Source organism: Drosophila miranda, chromosome XR (assembly GCF_003369915.1).
Source record: "Drosophila miranda strain MSH22 chromosome XR, D.miranda_PacBio2.1, whole genome shotgun sequence".
NCBI classification, from domain to species: Eukaryota; Metazoa; Arthropoda; class Insecta; order Diptera; family Drosophilidae; genus Drosophila; species Drosophila miranda.
The window spans coordinates 11,213,292-11,233,296 of record NC_046674.1 but is presented as its reverse complement, the minus strand read 5'-3'; the positions used below and the strand labels follow the sequence as shown (position 1 = coordinate 11,233,296).

At 49.9% G+C, this 20,005-nt stretch overlaps 3 protein-coding genes across 6 annotated transcripts; 1 reads left to right on the top strand and 2 right to left on the bottom strand.

Annotated features, from left to right (window-relative positions):
- The first annotated feature begins 18 nt into the window (after nucleotides 1-18).
- On the top strand, nucleotides 19-959 carry LOC108151055 (39S ribosomal protein L46, mitochondrial). The gene has a single exon (XM_017279429.2). It carries the CDS (start codon nucleotides 111-113, stop codon nucleotides 894-896), a length of 786 nt encoding a protein of 261 aa, XP_017134918.1. The 5' UTR covers nucleotides 19-110; the 3' UTR covers nucleotides 897-959.
- Nucleotides 960-1,352: 393 nt separating this feature from the next.
- LOC108151050 (spectrin alpha chain) lies at nucleotides 1,353-19,675 on the bottom strand. 4 transcript variants are annotated; one of them, XM_017279422.2, is made up of 9 exons: nucleotides 19,585-19,675; nucleotides 12,985-13,082; nucleotides 8,840-12,896; nucleotides 8,261-8,377; nucleotides 4,661-6,584; nucleotides 3,987-4,590; nucleotides 3,721-3,750; nucleotides 2,006-2,606; nucleotides 1,353-1,938 (listed from the first exon to the last, which is right to left on the bottom strand). In XM_017279422.2, exons 3-9 carry the CDS (start codon nucleotides 12,827-12,829, stop codon nucleotides 1,810-1,812), a joined length of 7,395 nt encoding a protein of 2,464 aa, XP_017134911.1. In that variant the 5' UTR covers nucleotides 12,830-12,896; nucleotides 12,985-13,082; nucleotides 19,585-19,675; the 3' UTR covers nucleotides 1,353-1,809. The 4 variants fall into 4 exon arrangements, with proteins under 4 accessions (XP_017134911.1, XP_017134912.1, XP_017134913.1 ...); XM_017279423.2 differs by lacking the exon at nucleotides 3,721-3,750; XM_017279424.2 differs by lacking the exon at nucleotides 8,261-8,377.
- On the bottom strand, nucleotides 14,062-19,672 carry LOC108151051 (protein disks lost). Its single transcript, XM_017279426.2, has 2 exons — nucleotides 19,585-19,672; nucleotides 14,062-17,957 (listed from the first exon to the last, which is right to left on the bottom strand). Exon 2 carries the CDS (start codon nucleotides 17,839-17,841, stop codon nucleotides 14,143-14,145), a length of 3,699 nt encoding a protein of 1,232 aa, XP_017134915.1. The 5' UTR covers nucleotides 17,842-17,957; nucleotides 19,585-19,672; the 3' UTR covers nucleotides 14,062-14,142.
- Nucleotides 19,676-20,005: the final 330 nt, after the last annotated feature.

Below are 20,005 nucleotides of genomic sequence, written 5' to 3'. Positions count from 1 at the left end.
CAAATGCAACTCGCGAACATATGTTCGCCCGACTGCCCTGCTGCTCATGTAATCGGGGCTCGTTTTTTTTTGGATTTTTTGCCATAAACTTTTAAATTAAAAACTGAACAATGCTACGACGCTTTGTGCAGGTTGGGGCCAGGCAAGTGACTCGCGCCCAGTCCACAGCAGCCGCCCAGGAGAAATGGGATCTTTACGCCGGCGTTCTCGTGGAACGACTGCCCGTGGTCTCCAAGAAACTAAGCCCTGTGGAGCAGCAGTTCCAAGACTTGCTGTGGCGTGTCGAGTACGAGAACAGCCTGAAGTCCGACCATGAGCTCAAGAACGAACGGGAATTGGTCCAGGCCGAGCTCATCAAGCAGGGAAAAGTGCAGGTGGATCTGGACGACAGCATGACCAAGCAGACCGCCCAAGACCTGAAAGATGCATACGTCGAGGAGCTGAAGAAATTCCAATTGGGCTCCCGCTCGACTTTCGATGATGCGGCTAAAAAGACCAGCTCAACGGACCGGTGTCTGGAGGACACGCTCTATTTGCTGGTGCAACAAAAGCTCGGCCAGCAGCAGCACATGATCCTGCCGCAGGGAAAGCGCCAAGACGGTGAGTCCATGCGCCAGACGGCGGAGCGTGTGCTACGCGAACAGTGCGGAGACGATCTGCAGGTGCTCTTCTACGGAAACGCACCCGTGGGCTTCCACAAATACAAGTACCCCAGTAATCAGCGGGCCGAGAGCGTCGGGGCCAAGGTGTTCTTCTATCGCGCCTCCCTCCGCACTGGCAATGTGGGTGACAAGAAGACGCCGGGTCCCAAGTACGAGTGGCTGCCCAAGGATGCCCTCGACGGGAAGCTAACGAATGTCGCATACGCGGATAGCATAAAAAAGTTTTTGTTATAATTGTAAATATTAATGTTTTCTAAAGAATAAATCGAAAATAAATGAGATGAGATTTCTGTTCGACTCCTGGATTGAAACCGAGTCCCTCCCAGTCCCCAGCAACAGGCATTCAGAAGTAAACCTCGTTATATTTAACATTTTTAGACATGCAGCAATATATTTATTTGCAATTCACGGATTGTAAATATGTGTTCAATACAGAGGCAATATTTATTGTTTGTTAAGCTTTTTTCTCTTTTTGTATTTTTTATAAAATATTTTATTTGCTCAAGATATCTCAAAACTATTTCGTTTCGAATACACGTAGAAACTGAACAAACAGAAAACAGGAAAAGGCTGGATCATTATGTATTTGATTCGGATAGTATAGCAATAGTATCTTAAACTTTTTGATATTTCGATTACAGACATTCGACGAAACGACTATAGAAAGTGTATAATGCTAGTTTACTTTACTTTACTGGAAGCTAAGCGTTTAATGGCGCTTCATATGCAAGTACGTTGTAAATACTCGTATTTATTTTCTAGATCGTAGGCGTGGCTCAGAGATTAGTTTGAATACAGAGTGTACAGAATGTAACTATTATTTCAGGCGGTGGTAAATCCTCAAACAGAAATGTCCAAATTTAAGATACTTTACGGGAGGTGCGGGAGGTGGCTGGTAAAAATAAAAATGCAAAAACTTCAAACGGGTTCATAGTCATTTTGATAAATATGTATGTATGTATTGCAGGGTGCTATTACTGTTGATTTTAGGTTCATTGTGGCATAATTTCTAAAATAAGCTTTAAATTGTTTCGACTTAGAGACTAAAAATATTGACAAAAAATTGTGTTAATATATAATTTTGTTTTGTTTTGTTTTAGATTGTAAGACATATTCTCAGGCGCCACTGAACAAGACCGAAAGCCCTCTAGTTCTGGAATAGCGTTCGCGTGAAATCGATATAGTCCAGAGCATCCTTGATGGGCTGGCCGGAGCGCGGTTCCGAGAAGGGCTTCATCCGTTGCACACAATAGTCCGCCATGTCCTTGGTGAGGTTCTGGAAATGCACAAAGTCAGATGACTAATGTAATCGACCAAAAGACAGGACAGCTGACAAAACTTACGCAGTAGAGCTCCTCCTTGGTGACGTAGGGGCGGTCAGCGGCAGTGATAGCGCGGAAGGCATTCTCGATTTCTTCGTAGGATTGCACATTCTCGGTTTCCTTGGAAATCATAAACGCAATGTACTCCTGCAGGGAAACGTAGCCGTCGCGGTTGGGATCGACCACATCGAGAATGGCCTCGAACTCTGGGTCGGGTTGTCCCTCCTCAACCATAGGCAGATCGTAGCCGAGGGCGCGCAGGCATGACTTGAACTCCTGGTGGTTTAGCTTTCCGCTCTTGTCCTTGTCAAAGTGCTTGAACATCATCGAGAACTCCTTGAGTGAGTCCTCGGAGACACCAGAGTGATTGCGCGCCTGGATCTGTTGCTCCAAGTTATGCTGCATTCGCATCGACAGCTGATCCAATTGATCCCATTGCTGGGCCAGACCGACAGTCGAATGTTCCGTGTAGCGATTGTCCAAGATCAGATGTTCCTCGAGCAGAGCGCCCAGCTCCTCGATCTTCTTCAGATCGACGCGACGGGCTCGCACCTCTGTGGCCTTGACGCGAAGCGCATCCAGTTGCTGTTCCAGGGAACCGGAGCCTTCCATCATCGATGTTCTGTGCATGGAATTGGATTGGAGTGGGTTGAGAGGTTTGCAAAAATAAAATTGAATTCGTTAGTACAGCACGACGAAAGGTCAGGGTTTAGATTGAGTTTAGTTCTCAAAAGAAATTAGAACGTTACAATGATATAATGCATAAGAAAAGCAAATCTTGTTAGAGGTCTGTTACGGGCAGCGAATAAATTCTTGTTTTTTGTTTGTGGGGGCTCTCACAACTAACTTGTCGTCCCTTCATGTTCGTATTTACAGGTGTCGGAATTGTGTTCTTTTTATGGGAATTTCATCGGGATTCACGAGTATCGGAACACCCGAGCAGAGCAGAGAGGTTAGTGTAGTTTTAGAATCATATAAATGGTTTTCTTTTTGTTTTTTTTGGTTCATGGAATTCAGCAACTAATAAGGACAATAATTGTCTAATGGCTATAAAGCGAGTTAAAAATAAGAAAAGCGCCAAAGGAATTTCCAAGTTTGTATTTTGAAACAAACAAAAAATCTACTAAAGTTGTAGTCAACGAACGTAATAATTGAAATTTCTACTTATGTATTTCTGTACGCTAAAACATTATTTATTATGCATAGCATTTATTATATTTTGTCACATGCTCAAGAATTAGTTTTCAAGTAATTTCGAAAAGAGTTTTGAGAATAAGTTTCAAGTGTGACCGTAAAGAAATGAATAATCGCAATGCTGCAACTGCAGCTCGGCAGCAGATCGGCCTGTTAGCGACCATCTATGTATATTGATATGCACTATGATACAGAGTGGCCGAATAGTACTAAAAATCTAAGATGTTAAATTGGAAAACTGCTGCTGCTGCTGTTGTTGTTGTAGTTGCTATCGCTGCTCGATCTTAGATAGAGGATATTTACAAAGAGTTCGGGCACGAAGCGCAATAGCAAAAGTTATTTCCCAAAAGAGGAGGCGTTTGGCGCTTGGTTAGTGGAGGCGCAGCTGTTAGGGGAGGCCTTTCTGCTGGACAGACCAGCCGGCCTCACGAACGAACGAACGAACAAACCACACACGAAGGATTACAAATAATCAAATCAAAATTCACAAAAGAAAATAGTTTCAAACGCAGAAACAAGACTGAGGACGCCTTCTTAATTACCCTTGACGGTTATAACCCAGCATATAATATCTAGAAAAATAGAATTGAACGTTTCAGTTACGCTTTTCATGGTTCGAATGGATTGAGATTGAGACCACCAAGAGTTTGTTTTCGTTGAAATGGATTCCGTGTGTGTGTGTGGGGGGGGGATTGTGGATTGAGGGGCAGGGCAAGGATACCATGGATTATGGAAAAACCAACACACAATCGCGCACAGCCGGGATATGGCGTGTCGTGGCTTCTCTATTATACGACTACACACTCACCTTGTTTCTGTCAGCCATTGGTGGAAGAGATTGGCATGCTTGGCAAACTCCTTGCGCAGCTTGTCGTTCTCCTCCTGGCGCTTGGCCTCCTTGGCAAGTTCCCCATCGCGTTCCTCTATGATCTTTTGCAGATTACGCCAGGTCTCCTCAAGAGCTTCCATGGTGAACCAAGTGTATGGATTCGGTCCAACATTAAAGCTCTTGATCTTCTGGTCGAGTGCTGCCAATGCCTTAAAGTCAGCTTCGGCCGAGGACAGAGACGCTTGGAATTGTGCGTGGGCGTCGCGCAACGCGCGTATTTCTTCGATCGAATTGCAGCGAACAGGATCTGTGAGATCCTCTTCGGCATTTTCGAACCAAGAATTGAAGGCCGAAGCTTTCTTGGCAAATGTCAAGTAGAGTTCCTCGATTTGGCGGAACTGCTCCTGCATGGCCAACAGCCGCTGCTTGCGCGTATCGGAGGCGTCGCGCAGACTCTGCCAGCGGGCGATCACATCCCCGTGACGCTTCAGTATGGCCGGCGATTGGGCGTGACTAGCATTGATCAGTTGGTCCTTCAGTGCCGTGATGTTGTGGATGCCCTCCTGTTCGAAGGCATTGAGACCTAAACGAAAGAGCCGAACACAAAAATAAGGCCAAATTCTCAATAGAGAGCACCTAAAGATCCCACTTACCTGCGTCGAATGTCTCTTGTTTGGTCAACAGCGTTTGCACCGTGGACAGATCACGTCCAAACTCATCGGAGCGCACATAGTTCTCCTTGTCATCAATCCAGCTCTCAACCACATCGGCCTTCCACATGAACTGCAGATAGGCGGAGTTGTCCAGCAGGGCTCCCTTGCGACGGGCAGCCAGGGCATTGAGGTTCTCCAGCTTGTTGCGCAGCTGCTGGCAGCGCTGGGCAATGGAGTCACCGTGGTGGTTTTTGGCCTCCACCAGCTCGCTGCCCTGGTCGCAGATCAGCGAGCAGCGGTCCTTGTGCGCCGTGAAGTCCGTCTCAAAGGCATCGTGCTTCTTCAGCAGACCCTGAACAGCGGCCATAGAGTCACCGTAGTCCTCCACGGAGAGCAGCTGCTGCTTCTCGGTGATCCAGGCCTCCTCCTCCTCGACCTGGGCCAAGAACTGCTGATAGGTCAGCGACTCATCGAGCTTCTGGCCACGCGTGGCAGCCAGATTCTTGAGCTCGGCCCAGGCCTGATTGAGGGCCTTCAGACGCTGCTCGATTTCGGGAACTCCCAAATTGGAGACGTCCATCAGCTTCTCGCCGGCCTCTTGGACAGCCTGGATAGCTGGCTCGTGGCTCGCCAGCTCGGCCTCGAGACGCTTGTGCTTCTTCTTGAGGTTCTGGACACCGGTCAAATCGCGACCGTAGTCATCGGAGCCGACGAGCAGCTTCTTTTCCTTAATCCAGCTCTCCTCGTCGGCAATGTCGCGGAAGAATTGGTGCAGGGTGAGAGCCTCGTTGAGGCGGGCCTGACGGTGGGCGGCCAAGTTGCAAATGCGCTCGTATCGCTCATTGATGCTCTGACGCTTCTCCTGGATGCCAGCAGTGTCAAACTGACCGCTCTCGACCAAGGAATCGGCCTGGTTGTTCATGTCCTTGATGCGGTCTTCGTGCGCCACGATATCCGCCTCGACCAACTGATGCTTCTTCATGAGGTTTTGGACAGAGGCCAAATCCTTACCAGAATCCTCAGTGGTCAACAGACTCTCGACTTCGCCCAACCAGAAGTCCAAATCCTTGACAGCAGCGATATAAGTGCGCTGCTTGTTGGCCTCCTTCAGCTTCAGCGACTTCTCAGTCGTCTTGTGCGTCAGGTATTCCCACTGATCGGCGATCTGTGTCAGCCGCTTCTGCACCGCATCCTCCGAGCCGCTGCACTGTTTCTTGTCAATCAGATTGCCGCCCATCGCCAGCACGCTCTGTATGCGATCCGCATTAGCCGCCAGCTCTGCCTCGAAGGCCTGATGCTTCTGATGTTTCGACTGGATGTTGGCCGGATCCTTGTAGCTCTCCTCGGTGGCCAGCTGCAGCTTCTCGGCAATCCAGTTCTCGATCTCGTCGGCATCGCGCGAGAACTGCTGCAGCGTCTGCTCATCGCCCAGGCGGGAGCGCTTCTCGATGAGACCTTCCTTGAGGTGGCGCCAGCGCTCCAGCACCTGCTTGCGCTTCTCGTCCACCGCAGTGGAGGCGTAGTGGTTCTGGGCGATCAACTGATCGGCCACCGTCTGTAGGGCGGCTATCTTCTGCTCGTGCCCGTTGATTGCCTTGTCAAAGTCCTCGTGCTTCTTGATCAGCGCCTCCACATTGCCGCCGGCATTGGCGTCATCGTCCGCATTGAGGAAGGCCTCGCGGGCCGACATCCAGGACTCGGCCAGCTCGCAGTCGCGCATGTACAGCTGCAGATCCAAGTTCTGCTCCAGCTGCAGACGGCGCTCGGTCCAGGCCTTCTCCAGATCCTCCCTGGCCTTGGCCAGATCCTCGATCTGCTCCTTGATCTCCGGCGAGGCGTAATGGTTGGCCTGCAGCAACTCGTTGCCAAACTGCTCGAAGGCCCCAAAGGTTCCAGCGCGAGCATCGATCTCCGTTCGGTGTTCCTAAGGGTATTCCGAATAGCAAACGATTAGTTCCTAAATTCTGTAATTCCCAAAAAGATATCAACGCCTGGTGGGGGTTAGAACAACAATATGCAACTGTGGCTGGCTGCCTGGGCTGGGTTTATTTATTTGCTGCAGCTTCAAGCTTCAAATTAGTCAAAAACCAACAAACAAACGTGGAACGAAATAGGGTTAAAGAAAGAATTCGATGTAGATGATGATCAGATAAGATCAGAGTAGAGTCTGTGTGTATGACAGTATTGGAAGATGATCGATGTGTGCGGATACGATTTAATGACTGCCCCAGGAAAGAACGAAATTGTTGAACAGAAATGTACAATGTATAAGGTTGAGGTTTCTTTTTACACGATGTAGAGAATTTTGAGAAGCTATAGCCAATATTTTAAGCGTATCCAGATTACACATTTCTTTGCGGCTCTTCCTTTTTGCCTGTGAACTGAGTGTGTGTGTGTGTCGGTGTGAGAGTGATATCAGAGTATTGATGTTGATGTGGATGGATATCCCAGTATTAGATGATATAACAATACAATTCTTGGGGTTATTCAACCAACAAATAATAGTGTCCGTCTGTCTGTGTATCTGTGTGTGACTATGTGTGTGTGTATGGTTAAGCAAAAGCCAAGGAATATGCTCGAATTTTGATATTTGTACACTCAAAATGTGATGCCTGATTATTCATATAAAGTTTCACCGAACGACAATAAAATAATAATATAATCGAAAATTCAGCTATGAAGTCCTAGTTTCAAAATTATCGACTCCTCGATTAATGATTTATGATTTACTATTTTCGAAAAATTCGAAAAAAAATCGAGGTTTTTTAGTTCTTAAGCTCTAGTGCACACATACTCGTGCATTCAAAAAGTATCTCAGGAACCAAAGAGCGTCCGGCTCAGAATTTGTATACCCGGTATTCAAAGAGTTTTGGGATATATGTGGATGTGTGTGTAACAGCCAGAAGAAAGCGTTTCCGACCCCGTTTCTGCATCAAAACCAGTTTGCCAAATTGGATCATTTTTATATCCAAAAGGAAGAAATGAAATTTCAGTGGCTATGCTACGCTTTCCACTCTCTTCTATCTCTCTCTCTCTCCCTCTCACTCTTAATAGTGCAGTGTGCGCCCTGTAGCGAAATAGAGCGGGATAGCCACACCGCTGCTATTGGTGTGAGAAGTGAAAGAGAGAGTCGCTCAGAGAGAGAGTGACAGATGTAGCGAACGGAATAAAAAACAGTACAGGAAAAATGGAAACGGATACAATATTCCCAAAACTCGAATCAAATAGTGTCCCAAGAGAGAGATCGTGGTCTGCGTTCTGCGTTGGCTGTCCCATAAAATATATTGTATAAATCATATACATATACATATGTATGTATATACAGGGTATACAGGCGTTCGGCATCTTATTATTTAAATGTCTTTGGTTGCATGCTGTTCTTTTTTGGGTGGGTTTCATAAAACTTTCCAAGAACAATAAATTTATCTGGAAATAAGAAATCCATCCAACAAATATTCAGAATATTCAGATGATTCGAAGAGCAACAAAATGAAATGGATGGCATGGAACACAGATGAACAGAACACAGAGAGAGAGAACAAACACACAAAGATACAACGGAATCACTGCTGATGATAATGGGTTAGCCGAAGGATCTACCTCGTCGCCAGATGCGGGTGATGCGATGCTTGCGGTCGAAGCCCCAGTGGCTGTGGCTGTGCCTGTAACTGCAGGGACGGAGCTGCCCAGAGTGAACTCAATCTCAGCACGTTGTGCCTAGATCCAGGATACAGGATACAGGATACAGGATACCGATTCGGATTTTGTTTGGGTTGTGATGTTTGTAATGCAGAAACATAACCATGATGGGAGTTTGTTTGGATTTTGTTTGGATGTTGTTTGTCATGAACCATGGAACCATGAACCATTGTTGTAGTTTGATTGTTGATTGATTGATTGATTGTTTTGTAGGTCGTCGATAAATCGAGTTTGCGATTGGTTTATGACGTGGAAACGAACCGAAAAACCAAAACGAAAGAATCAATAGAGAGGGATACAAGAGTTAATAAAATGCTCCATCAATAGATCTGGCCACAGTTTCAACTGGAAGAAAACAACACCTTCGGCACGACCGAAGCTCTGAATACCCTTGCAGATACCTTGCAGATAATCCTTAAAGATACTCTGCTACATCTGCACTGCAAAGGTCTCTGGGGTCCACTGGATTCCATCTCTTACCTGATGACGTTCAATGAGCGCCTCAGCGCCGGTGACATCATTGGCCAGCTCATCGGAGGTGACCAGGCTCATCATCGAGTTGATCCAGGCGAGCAGATCGCGATAGTCGCTGAGGAAGCGCTGCAGGTCGTACGAGTCGAGCAGCTTCTCCTTGCGGGCGGTGGACTTGGTGATGATCTGGTCCCACATCTCGTTGATCTCCTTCTGCTTGGCATACGTCTGTTCGGCGGTGTCCGGATGAGATTGCATCAAACGGTTGGCCGTCTCGTCCAGCTGACGGATCTTGTCGCGCAGTGCGGCGAGATCACGCTCAACGCCCTCGTGCTTGCGCTGGAGTGTCTGCACGCTGCGCAGATCCTTGCCCAGATCGTCATTGTTCAGGGCATTGGCCTTCTCGGCGATCCAGTCCTTGGTCTCGTCAATGTCGCGATGGAAGCGCTGCACCTCGTGGGCGGAGCCCAGCTGGCTGGCCTTTTCGGTGGTGAGCGTCTGCAGGTTGTTCCACTTCTCGTTTAGGTCCTGCATCTGGGTCTGGATCTTGAGGGCGGCCTCCGTCTGTCCTAGCGACGTCAATTGGACGGCGATTTCGTTCATGTTGGCCAGACGCACTTCGTTGGCCTTCAGGTCGTCATTGAAGTCGTCGAACTTCTTCTGTAGCACCTCCACCTCCTCCAGATCCTCACCGACCACATCTGCGATCTGGGCATGGTTCTCCTTGTCGCGGATCCACTGGGCCAGATCGGCAGCCTCGCGCACCAGCACGTACGCCTTCACCGTCTCGTTCAGCTTGTTCTGGCGCTCGCGAGCCAGGGCCAGCAGATTGTCGTACTGCGAGTTGATCTGGTTCTGGCGCTTGGCAATCGAATGATTGTCCACAAGGTTCTGCTGCGAGGCACTGAGCCCGGCCTCGATCTTCTTGATGTATGCAGCTGGGACGAAGCCCTGTCGATCGTTGACCTCCACCTTCCACCAGTCCTTGTTGTTTGAGTTCAGGAGAGTGAGGACATCGCCCTTCTTCATGGACACCTCGCGGGGTGACTTCTCCGTGTAGTCGTAGAGGGCCACGACGCACTCTTTGCCAGTGATATCCACCACGGGTGTCTCCTGCTGGCGGCAGTTCTTGGCCTGCTCCTGCAGGGCCTGGATGGTGTTGCCGAAGGCCTCCAGATCGGAGACAAGCGCCTCGTGTTTCTTCAGCAGCGCCTCCGAAGAGTCCTCATCCTTGCCGTAATCGCTGCCGGTGGCGATCGGCTCCTTCTCGCGCATCCACGACTCGGCCTCGTTGGCATCCGCAAAGTATTGATGGGCCTGCAGCGAGTCATCGAGATCCTGCTTGCGCTGATTGGACCTCTCCTTGAGGTTGTTCCACTGCTCCTGCAGGGCCTCCAATCGCTGCCGGATGTCGTCGCTGGCGAACGGCTGATCTTTCAGCATATTATCGCCCGAACTGATAACATTCAGCAGCCTGGCCTCGTGGTTGTTGATCTCCGCGAGCACGGCCTGATGCTTCTTGATCAGGTTCTGCACTCCAATCAGATCGCGTCCCCGATTGGTTGAGGCGGCGATGGGCTCCTTCTCCCTTATCCAGGCCGCCTCGTCCTCCAGGTCACGGAACAGCTGCTGCACGTGCAGCGAGTCCGACAAATGCTGCTTGCGCTCACTCATGGGCGCGGCGAGGGCAGCATAGCGGGCCGACAGGTTGCCCTCCTTGTTGCGGATGTTGTCTGCATCAAAGTGCCCGGATTCGATAAACTTATTGGCAGCCACCTTGATGCTTTCTATGCGATCCTGATGAGCCATGACATCGGCCTCGAGGAGGGCGTGCTTCTTCTGGAGATTCTGCACAGAGGTTAGGTCCTTGCCGTGATCCTCCGACAGCAGCTGGCCCTCAATCTCGCTCAGCCAGAGCTCAATGTCCTCGATGGTGCGATTGAACTGCTGCTGCTGGCAGGCCTCGTTCAACTTGCATCCCTTCTTGTCGGAGGCCTGAACGAGCGTCTCCCAGAGTACCACAATCTCCTGCATGCGCGTGTTGATCTGATCGGCGGCGTAGTGCTGCTTCTCGATCAGTTCCGTGCCCACATTGGTGATGTCCTCGATACGTGACTTGTTGGCGTTCAGCTCGTGCTCGAAATTCTGATGCTTCTGCATCTTTCCGTTCAGATTGGTGGGGTCCAGGTAGCTGTCGTCTGTGGCAAACTTCAGCTTCTCGCTGATCCAGCCCTTGGTCTCGTCGCAGTCCCGCTCGAATTGCTGGTATCTGTTCGAGTCCTCCAGCAGCTGTCGCCTCTTTGCCGACTTTTCCTGGAGTGCGGTACGGCGGGCCAACAGCATCTGGCGACGCTGGGCCACATCGTCGGCAGCATAGTGCTGGCCATCGATCAGCTTGGTGGCGAAAATATCCAGGGCCTTAATCTTCTCCTCTTGGGCGGCCAGACTCTTTTCAAAGTCCTCGTGCTTCTTGATCAGAGCCTCCACCGAGTCGAGCGAGTCGCCCAGATCCTCATTGGCCAGGAATGCCTCCTGCTTGGCCATCCAGGTGTCTGCCTGCTCGGTGTCGCGGTAGAAGAGCTGCAGATCCATGCACTGCTCGTACAGGATGCGGCGATCCTCCCACAGGGACAGCAGCGAGCTCTTGTCGTTCTCCAGGGCGCCCAGCTTCTCTTGGATCTCGGCGGCGGCGTAGTGCTCGCGCTCCAGCAGCTTTTGGCCGGACTCGGTGGTTAGCTTGAAGCTGTCCTCGCGGGCATCGATTTCGCCCTTGTGCTCTTGGTGACGCTCCAGCAGGGCCTCGGCCCCAGCCACATCCTTGGCCAGCTCATCGGCCGAGATAATGGCCTTCATGCCGTTGATCCACGACACCAGGTCGCGGAAATCGGCGAGGAAGCGATGCAGATAGTAGGACTCGTCCAGCTTCTGCTTGCGTTCGCGGGCCTTGGCCGTCAGACTCTGCCAGTAATTGGCGATCTCCGATTGCTTGTCGCGGATCTGATCGCTGTGATCCGCATGGATGGAGCACAGACGCTGGGCCTCAGCGCCCAGGGTTGACACCTTGTCCTCGAGGGCAGCCAGATCGCGCTCTACGCCCTCGTGCTTGCGCTGCAGGGCCTGAACGCTGGCCAAGTCGCGGCCATAGTCGTCGGAGGAGAGGACCACATCCTTCTCGGCGATCCAGGCGACAGTCTCATCGGCATCTCGGTTGAAGCGCTGGATCTCGTGGGCACCGAAGAGCTTCTCCTGGCGCACGATGGCCAGCTGCTTGAGCCGCTGCCAGGCCTCGTTGAGCTCCTCCTTGCGCTTGGTGATGGTGTCGCGCTCGGGGTGGCCATCCTGGATGAGTTTGTCGGCCAGCTGGTTCACTTCGGTTACACGGTACTCCTGCGAGGCCATGTCCTTCTGGAATTCGTCGAACTTGCGCTGCAGGACCTCCACGTGCTCCAGATCCTGGCCGAACTCATCGGCCGTGACAAAGGTCTCCTTGTCTTTGATCCAGAACATGACCTCCTCGCACTGGCGCAGGAACTGCACTAGCACCAGAGCCTGCTGCAGCTTCAGACCCTTCTCAGCCAGGCGGCTGAGCAGCAGCTCCCACAGCTGATGGAGCTCATCCAGTCGCCGCTGAATAGTCTCGGAGGCAAAGTGCTGCTGATTGATCATCTCCTGGCCGGTGTTGTCCAGCGACACGATGGCATTGCTATGCGCCGAGACCTCGGCCTCGAACGCCTGATGCTTCTGGATCTTGGCCTGCAGGTTGGTGGGATCGCGATAGCTCTCCTCGCTGGCCGCTTGCAGCTTCTCATGGATCCAGGACTCCAGCTCGTCGGCATCCCGCTTAAAGTACTGAAAGCGCCGCGAATCCTCGAGCTTCTCGCGCTTCTGACGGGTCTCGATCTTGAACTCGTTGTAGCGCGAGAGAACCTGCTCACGACGCTCCTGGATGTCCTCGACGGTCTCGAGGATTTTCACCTCCTTCGGTGTAAAATTCTCCATATCGTTATTTCGTTTGCTTGTCTTCTATTCTTGAAAATATTCGTTCGTCTCGTGGCTTCGTAAAGAGCTGCAAAATACAAACACACAAATTTTCCATCAATCAATTTCCATTTCCTTTCGTTTTGTTTACATTCGCCGTTGTTGTTCCAATTTACCGTAAGATCCAGGCTCTAGGCGCTGCCAACTGGGTTTAAATTAATACTGCTGCTGGTACCTGCTGCTGCTTCTACATCAAATGTTTGACCGTGCACAACTGTAAAATAAGTGTGGAATATATACATATATGTAATTATTAAGTTTTCATTTCCATTTGTAAAAGGTAAAATATATGTATGTATGTACATATAAAATAATGCATCATATTAATAGACTTTTTAGACTACCGATACCGAGAATGGCTGATTTGGGTTTGAATTTGGACTTTGTTAGTCAACAAAGTTATGGGAAAACGACAGGAAAATGGAGGAAGGAGACTTCCTTGTAGAGTTTTGTGGGTGTTCTGTTGCACGCCACGAAAACGGTATCCAGCAGTGTCTCCGGCCCAAGTCTTGCACAAGTACACACACACACATGCAAGCTCATTCTATTTTTAGATCTGTGAGCTTTCTTGACTTCGTGCGAACGAGATGGCGCGGATTTCGACGATTCCGAAAACCTCGGTGGATATGAACCATATGAACAATATATTGTCTCTGCTCCAGTTTAAACAGGCCAAGAATAGTTAAATTTGTATTCTCACTTGCACACACATACAAAAATAAAAAGAAGATATATTGTAAATATTTAACTCTTGTCTGCATCCCAGCCCTGGCCTATCGTCACAGAATATAGTTGCAATCGCCGCTTATCGCGCTCACGACTCTAAACGAACAATTTAAATATGATCGAACCGGTACATCTACGACTGCAGCGATTGCATAATCGTTAGCTATGCAAAATAATGAATATGTGTATGTATGATCTGTGTGTACGAACACTTACAGTCGCTTTACTCGCAAATACAAATACAAACAAATGACACAGAATAGAGTTACAATCGCCGCTTATCGCTTATCGCGTTGCCAACTGCTCAGGTCGATGATCGAATCGTTTCAGAATGCGGCCCCGCTCCGCTTGCCGTTCAAGAATAAACTAAAACTAAAAGAGGTGACAGTGACGCACTCGTTCACAGCCATTGTTATCTTATCGACATGTCCAACCCAATAAAGACAATCCCGCTTTTCCCCTCCGAGTTATTTGCTAAAGTGTCCCTTTTATTTAGGGTGTCAAAGAGTACGTTACATGACATAAGGGCTGTATTTTTGTTAGGGGTTTTAGAAACTATCCAAATCACGTGTCAAGTCGGCCAGCATCTCCATGAACAGATGCGATTTAGCATCGTCGTCGGGGCTATTGATGTCTTCCTTGCTATCATTGCTATCACCCCCGCCAAAGCGATTCCCCTGCGACAGGTGCTGCAGCATTTGGGAAAGGGCACTCCAGACGGGCGGTGACCAGTTCTCCTTAAAGAGCGGCATGAAGAGCTCGTTAAACTGATCAGCATTCAGTACGCCTGCTTCCAGCATGATGAGGAGGAGCTTCTCCAGCAGGCGGAAGCACTCCAGATGGTTTCCCAGCTCCTGGATAAAGCTCACACTGAGCAAACCATGAAAGATTCCCGGTGAAGCTGGCTCACTGGCCGAGAACTGAGGGGTACGCCATACTGTGCAGCTGGCAGAGAGGATCTGTGGTGTCAGGAGCTGCGGCTGGCGGATGATCAGCAGCTGGACAAGTCGCACCAGGCCGGAGCCAATCAAATGATAGAAGATGGTGGGCAGCTGGGTCAGCAGAACGGCGTGTTGGATCTGCTGGAGCAGCGCCCACAGCTCTGGCGCACTACCCACGCTCTCCGGACGCAGGCTGGCGCAATGAAGCCACTGCTGCAGCTGGAAGAGCATGTCGGAGAGACTGAAGCCCACGTCCAGGGTCAATTGCATCTCGCTGGAGCTGCCGCCGCCAGTGGTCTCCAGTTTGTTTTTGTTGGCGCGGCACACCTTGGCGGCCAGCTCCTGAAGATCCCCTTGGTAGAAGCTGGACTGCATCACGTTCGCCTGCAGCCAATGCTGCAGCTGAGTCTGCGCCTGGCCCCGGATCAGTTGGGCGTACGTGGCTCGCAGCACCTCGTTGGTGCTGTCGGGTAGCAGGGCCCCCAGGGACTGCTCAATGCGCTCCTTTAGCATCCGTGGCACTTGCTCCGCCCATCCCTGGCAGGCCTGCGATTTGGCCTCTTGGTAGATCTGCTGGATGTCGCCAAACACATCCTGAGACTGCGTGGAACTGATCTCGTTGACACGGCCATCGGCCGCCGCCTTGGACGGCAGCAAAATCTGCTGCTGGGCATCCTTCACCACGCATTTGAAGCTGCGCTCAGTCACAAACTCTATGAGGCGTCTGGTCGAGGCGTTCTGCGAGTGGAGGAAGGCATCGCCAAGTTTCCGCTGCTGCTGCTCCGCCGGACTGAGCTCCACGGAAGCCACCACCGATTGGCCCGTTCCAGAGGTTGTGGCTCCACTCTGATTATGCTGCTCCAGCCACGTGGTAATGTACCGGCCGCTTCGTCCAGTGCTTTGGGATTGCCGGGAGGGCGTGATGCTCACTCGGAATTCATGGAGATAGGGGCAGGCCACCGGCAGAAGCTCCTCCATCTGCGGCACATGGGATGTCTCCAACGAACGAAACGAGCTCAGGCAGCTCTCCACCACGGCTGCATTTCCACCCATTTCCAGGGCCCTGTAGCTGTAGTATCCGCTGACCAGATGCGGCTGTGCCTCCAATAGCCAGCCCAGGCAGCTCCTGGCAACGAACACGGCACCGGGCTGCAGTTTTTCTGCAGGCATGGCGGCGTACAGGGCATAGAGGAGCTCCAGAGTGGCCAGAGTGTTGGGCAACTGGAGCGTGATGAGGTCCAGCATCACCAGATACTGCACCAGCCAGGGAAGGGTGATCAGCAGCTTGCCATTCACCATCGATCGTTCAAGGAGCTCGCGAAGATTAAAGTCCGGCTGGAAGTGGCTGCGCAGCTGAAGCTGCTGCTGGCAGACCTGCGATTGTGGCGGGCCGGAACAACGATTGTAGGGTAGGGCCGTCACATATCCGAGGAACTTTGCCAGAATCAGCATATTGGCCATGGTCTGGGCACGCACAATGAAGGGCCCGCCCTGCTGCGAGGGGCGTTCCTCCTCCATCACATCCCCGGCCAGATGCATCAGCTCGAATGTGGAATCATTGTGACGCACCAATTGGACATATAGGGCGAGCTTCAGCTGCACTAGAAAGGCCATAGAGGCGCAGTCGCTGATAAAGTCGCGGAAGAAAGCCTGCGAGAGGGGGAACTGATCCTCGACGCTGGAGCTGGAGGTCACCAATCGCTGGGCCAGGCGGTTCAGTCGCAGCTGGTCCAGCTTGAGACCCAGCTCTTCCGAAAATTCGGTTGTCTCGCTGCCAGAGATGAGGAGCTGGCTGACAAACAGCTTGGCAAAGTGGGCCATGTTCACGGCATGCTCCGAAATCGTGAAGATGGCCCGCACATGCGGCTTGAGTTCTCGATTGAAGCAGAACCCCCGATTGAGGTGGGTGGCCTCCCACAGCTTGAAGGCCTTGTAGAAGAGATCCCGCTGCGACTTGAAGGCCCCGAACTCATTCTGGTTTGGAAAGTTATCGCGCGAGTCCTTCTCCTCGTGGTAGTAGACATTCTGCTGGCTCCCAGGCGAGGCCAAAGTCAGGGAGGAGGAGGCGCTGGAGGTCTCCTTTTTGGCCAGTTCCTGCTTACGGTGGCACGAGTCCTCCAACTGCTGCACCAGGGGCTGAGGCAGCAGGCCCAGGCGCTCGTGTTGCAGGAGAAGGCCGAGCGATTTCCTGTCCAGCTGGAGAAGAAGATACTGCTGATGCTCCAACAGATTGAGGGCAAAGTAAATGCAATTCTTGTAGAGACCCAGACGCTGCAGGGGAGTCCCCAGATCCAGCTCCTTCACCGCTTGACTCGGAGTCACATCCGAGTCGTGGACGTTGAGCAGCTGCATCACAAAGCTCAGCTCCCCCAGCACATTCGGCACCATATTGAGATCCATTAGCTGGCCATAGATGGCCGAGAGCCCCTGCAGCTGGCCGGGACTTTTCACATCTTCCAGTTTGACGGGGACGGGCTCCTGCATGCTGGAGACCTCATATTCTTGTCCCCTCTCTGGTACCACACTGATGGGTGCCTCACTTTTGATCTCCTGCTTGTGGAGGAGTAGGGATTTGCGTGCCTCCATATCCAGGGCAGCGCCCTGGCTGCGATCGAACAGTTCGCTGTTCTGCGAGAGGCGAAACAGATTGTTGTCGTTGCTAAAGGAGCTGGTGTCACCAAACGAAGAGCTGGCCGACACGTTCTTGCTAATGGTCGTCGGGAGAACCCGACGTCTGGGTTTGGCCTGGGCCACTCCCTGGGCTGTCTGCTGTTGTTGCTGCTGCTGGGGAGTGGTCTTCTTCTTGGTGGATCGCTGGTGACCTTGGGTCGGTGTAGTAACCAGAAAGTCGCCTAGACAAAAGCTGTGGCCACGGTCACCAGATGCGCCTCCTCCTCCGCTGCGATTGGCGCTTTGGGGAGTGCTGCAGAACGGACGGCTGCCTGGAGCACCTCCAGCGGACCTTCGGCCTTGCGACTGCGGCCGGACCGGAGTAGACATCGAGGATGTGGCACCGGCTGCACTCTGGTTGTGGGGAGATACGTTGAACAGGTCCTCAGACGGCAGCAGTGGCTTGGGCTGTCGTACAGGTGTTAGACACTTGGGAGTCGTCTCGGTCTCGCTGCCGCGGAAATGCTGCTCTGTATGTTGACGCACGGCAGCCAGAAAGTACACGGCAAAGTCCTCCAAGCTGCAGGTCTTTCCTTTTTTGAAGAGCGACACGAACTTGAAAGGCAACTGTACACGGGGAACGTTTTCCAGATTCGTCAGCAGACGCTGGAGCTGATTCTCTTCCAAACTGTTCATTTTTATTCCTTGTATTTTCTGTCGTTTACAGTGACGTTAGGGACATGGCCTCCTTATTACGGAGGCAGGCTCGAGCTATTTTTATCAGCTCTAAATATTTCTCTCTCTCTCTTTTACTGCAACGGAAGAGGGGAGAAGAGAAATGTTTTCTTGTACACGCTCGGCTTTTGTTTGGTTTTCGTTTCTATTTTTGGATATTTTTTTTGGAAAGGCTGAAGGATTTTGTTTCCTTGAGGATTTTGATAGCTTTTTAAATCACTTCCCTCACACACAGTAGGACGCGCAGAAGGATGAGGAGGAGGAGGAGGAGCTAAGGAACTAAGTCACGAAAGACACTACGAGGTATCAAAATATGGCAACATATTTCATTGATACTATATAATAGGGTATGTAAGGTTAGGATACATGGTAAAGAGATAAATAGGGTATAGAAAATACAATTTCCAGTAAAGTAAATAATAGAGAACATATAGACACACAGACAATGCACAACATCAAACCAAATTTAAATTTAGCTTTAAAATGTTTCCTCATGCAACGACCCTCTACTGTACACAAATTCCCCTTTTGTTAAATTTTGATAAGCATATATAAGATATTTCAGGGAATTGATTACTGCTGGATTACTTAACATTTCCAGAATATGAATGGACGAGAAGAGGTCAAAACAGCAACAATCTGCCTTAATTAATTAAAACCAGTGACATCATTTCCCCCCGTGGACAAAACAGTCACACATCAAGAGGGTGGGTCGACGCCAGAGAACAGGGCAGGAAACAACAGAAGAGAAATACAAAAAAAATACCCTAGGCTCGGGCATTTTTTGTCTCTCTCCCAAAAGCAGCCATACAAAAGTATGACCAAACACTTCACACACACACACACACACACACACAAATATCATTGAAGGCAATTTAACTGTTTATCGCGGTACAAAATACAAATAACAACAAAAAACAGCAAGTGCGAGAGAACGAACCCCCTTGAAAAGAGAGCAAGAGAAAACACACATATGTATGCCTACAAACCCATGCCTGTGTGTGTACATTAATTGAAGTGTCTATCAGAAAATAGCTGTGGATGACGTAACCCTCGCAGTTTGGAATTATGAGCAATGATTTCCAAGCATGAAATATAGAAGTCAAAAGAACGCATAGGCTGTGTTGTACTATAGGCAAACGCACACTCGCAAAGGGGCTGAAATATCCTACACGAATTAGCCTTCAAGCAAAGTCAAGGACATTGTCATTAAAACAGGTTTTTGGCAAATGTATGGCAAAACATTACTCTTCGTACTCGGACGCTCTCACATACACAAAAACAATCCCATGACAGGCTCTCTCTCTCACGCTTTCTCCCGGCTGAAGTTGCCGCACCACCAGCCGATGACGTACACACACGCACACAAGCACAAAACTCCTGCACGCATGCACACACACAAACAAAAATGAAGCTACTACATGCATAGATACTTTTTTTCAACTTCAATTGGAATACGGAGTTTGTACAAAATATGAACGATTTCAGGATAACTGAGTTCCCGGTATTGTCCCATTGATATATTTGAGAATTTGTAGCACTTTTCGCTCAAATTTTCCCCATGTTTAATTGGATTTAGACTGTCTCTATGAGAGGGTGTGGCGTTGACCCGAAAAATTTTCACTTTGCTCACTAAAAAACTTGAAATTGCAACTTATAGCTATAAATTCATGTGCTACCATTATAAAATTAATGAAAACTTACACTTTGATGTATAATGTAATGTTTCACAGTTGTTTCATTAATACAATTACTGATTTTAAATGGTTTTTTGTAGTTTTTCGCAGCGCCTGAATTTCACGCGAACCGCACGGTAAAAATGTTAAATCGATAGTACACTGCGATATCGATAGCCCATAAGCGAAGACAACAAAAAACAGATACAAGTTAACCCATTACGACGCGCTCCTAATTTGACTAAGTTTGCGGCCAAGTGTGTTAATATACCGCTGTTAATTCTTTTCTATTGCATAAAGGACACCCGTAACTACATAAAACAATTGCACGATTTCCATATATCGGACCACCAACAAACCTATATATTCACAGGGAACATGTTTTAGGTAAACCCCGATTATGATTATGATATTTGAAAATTTTACTTTTAGATTCACTTTTCCTTTTT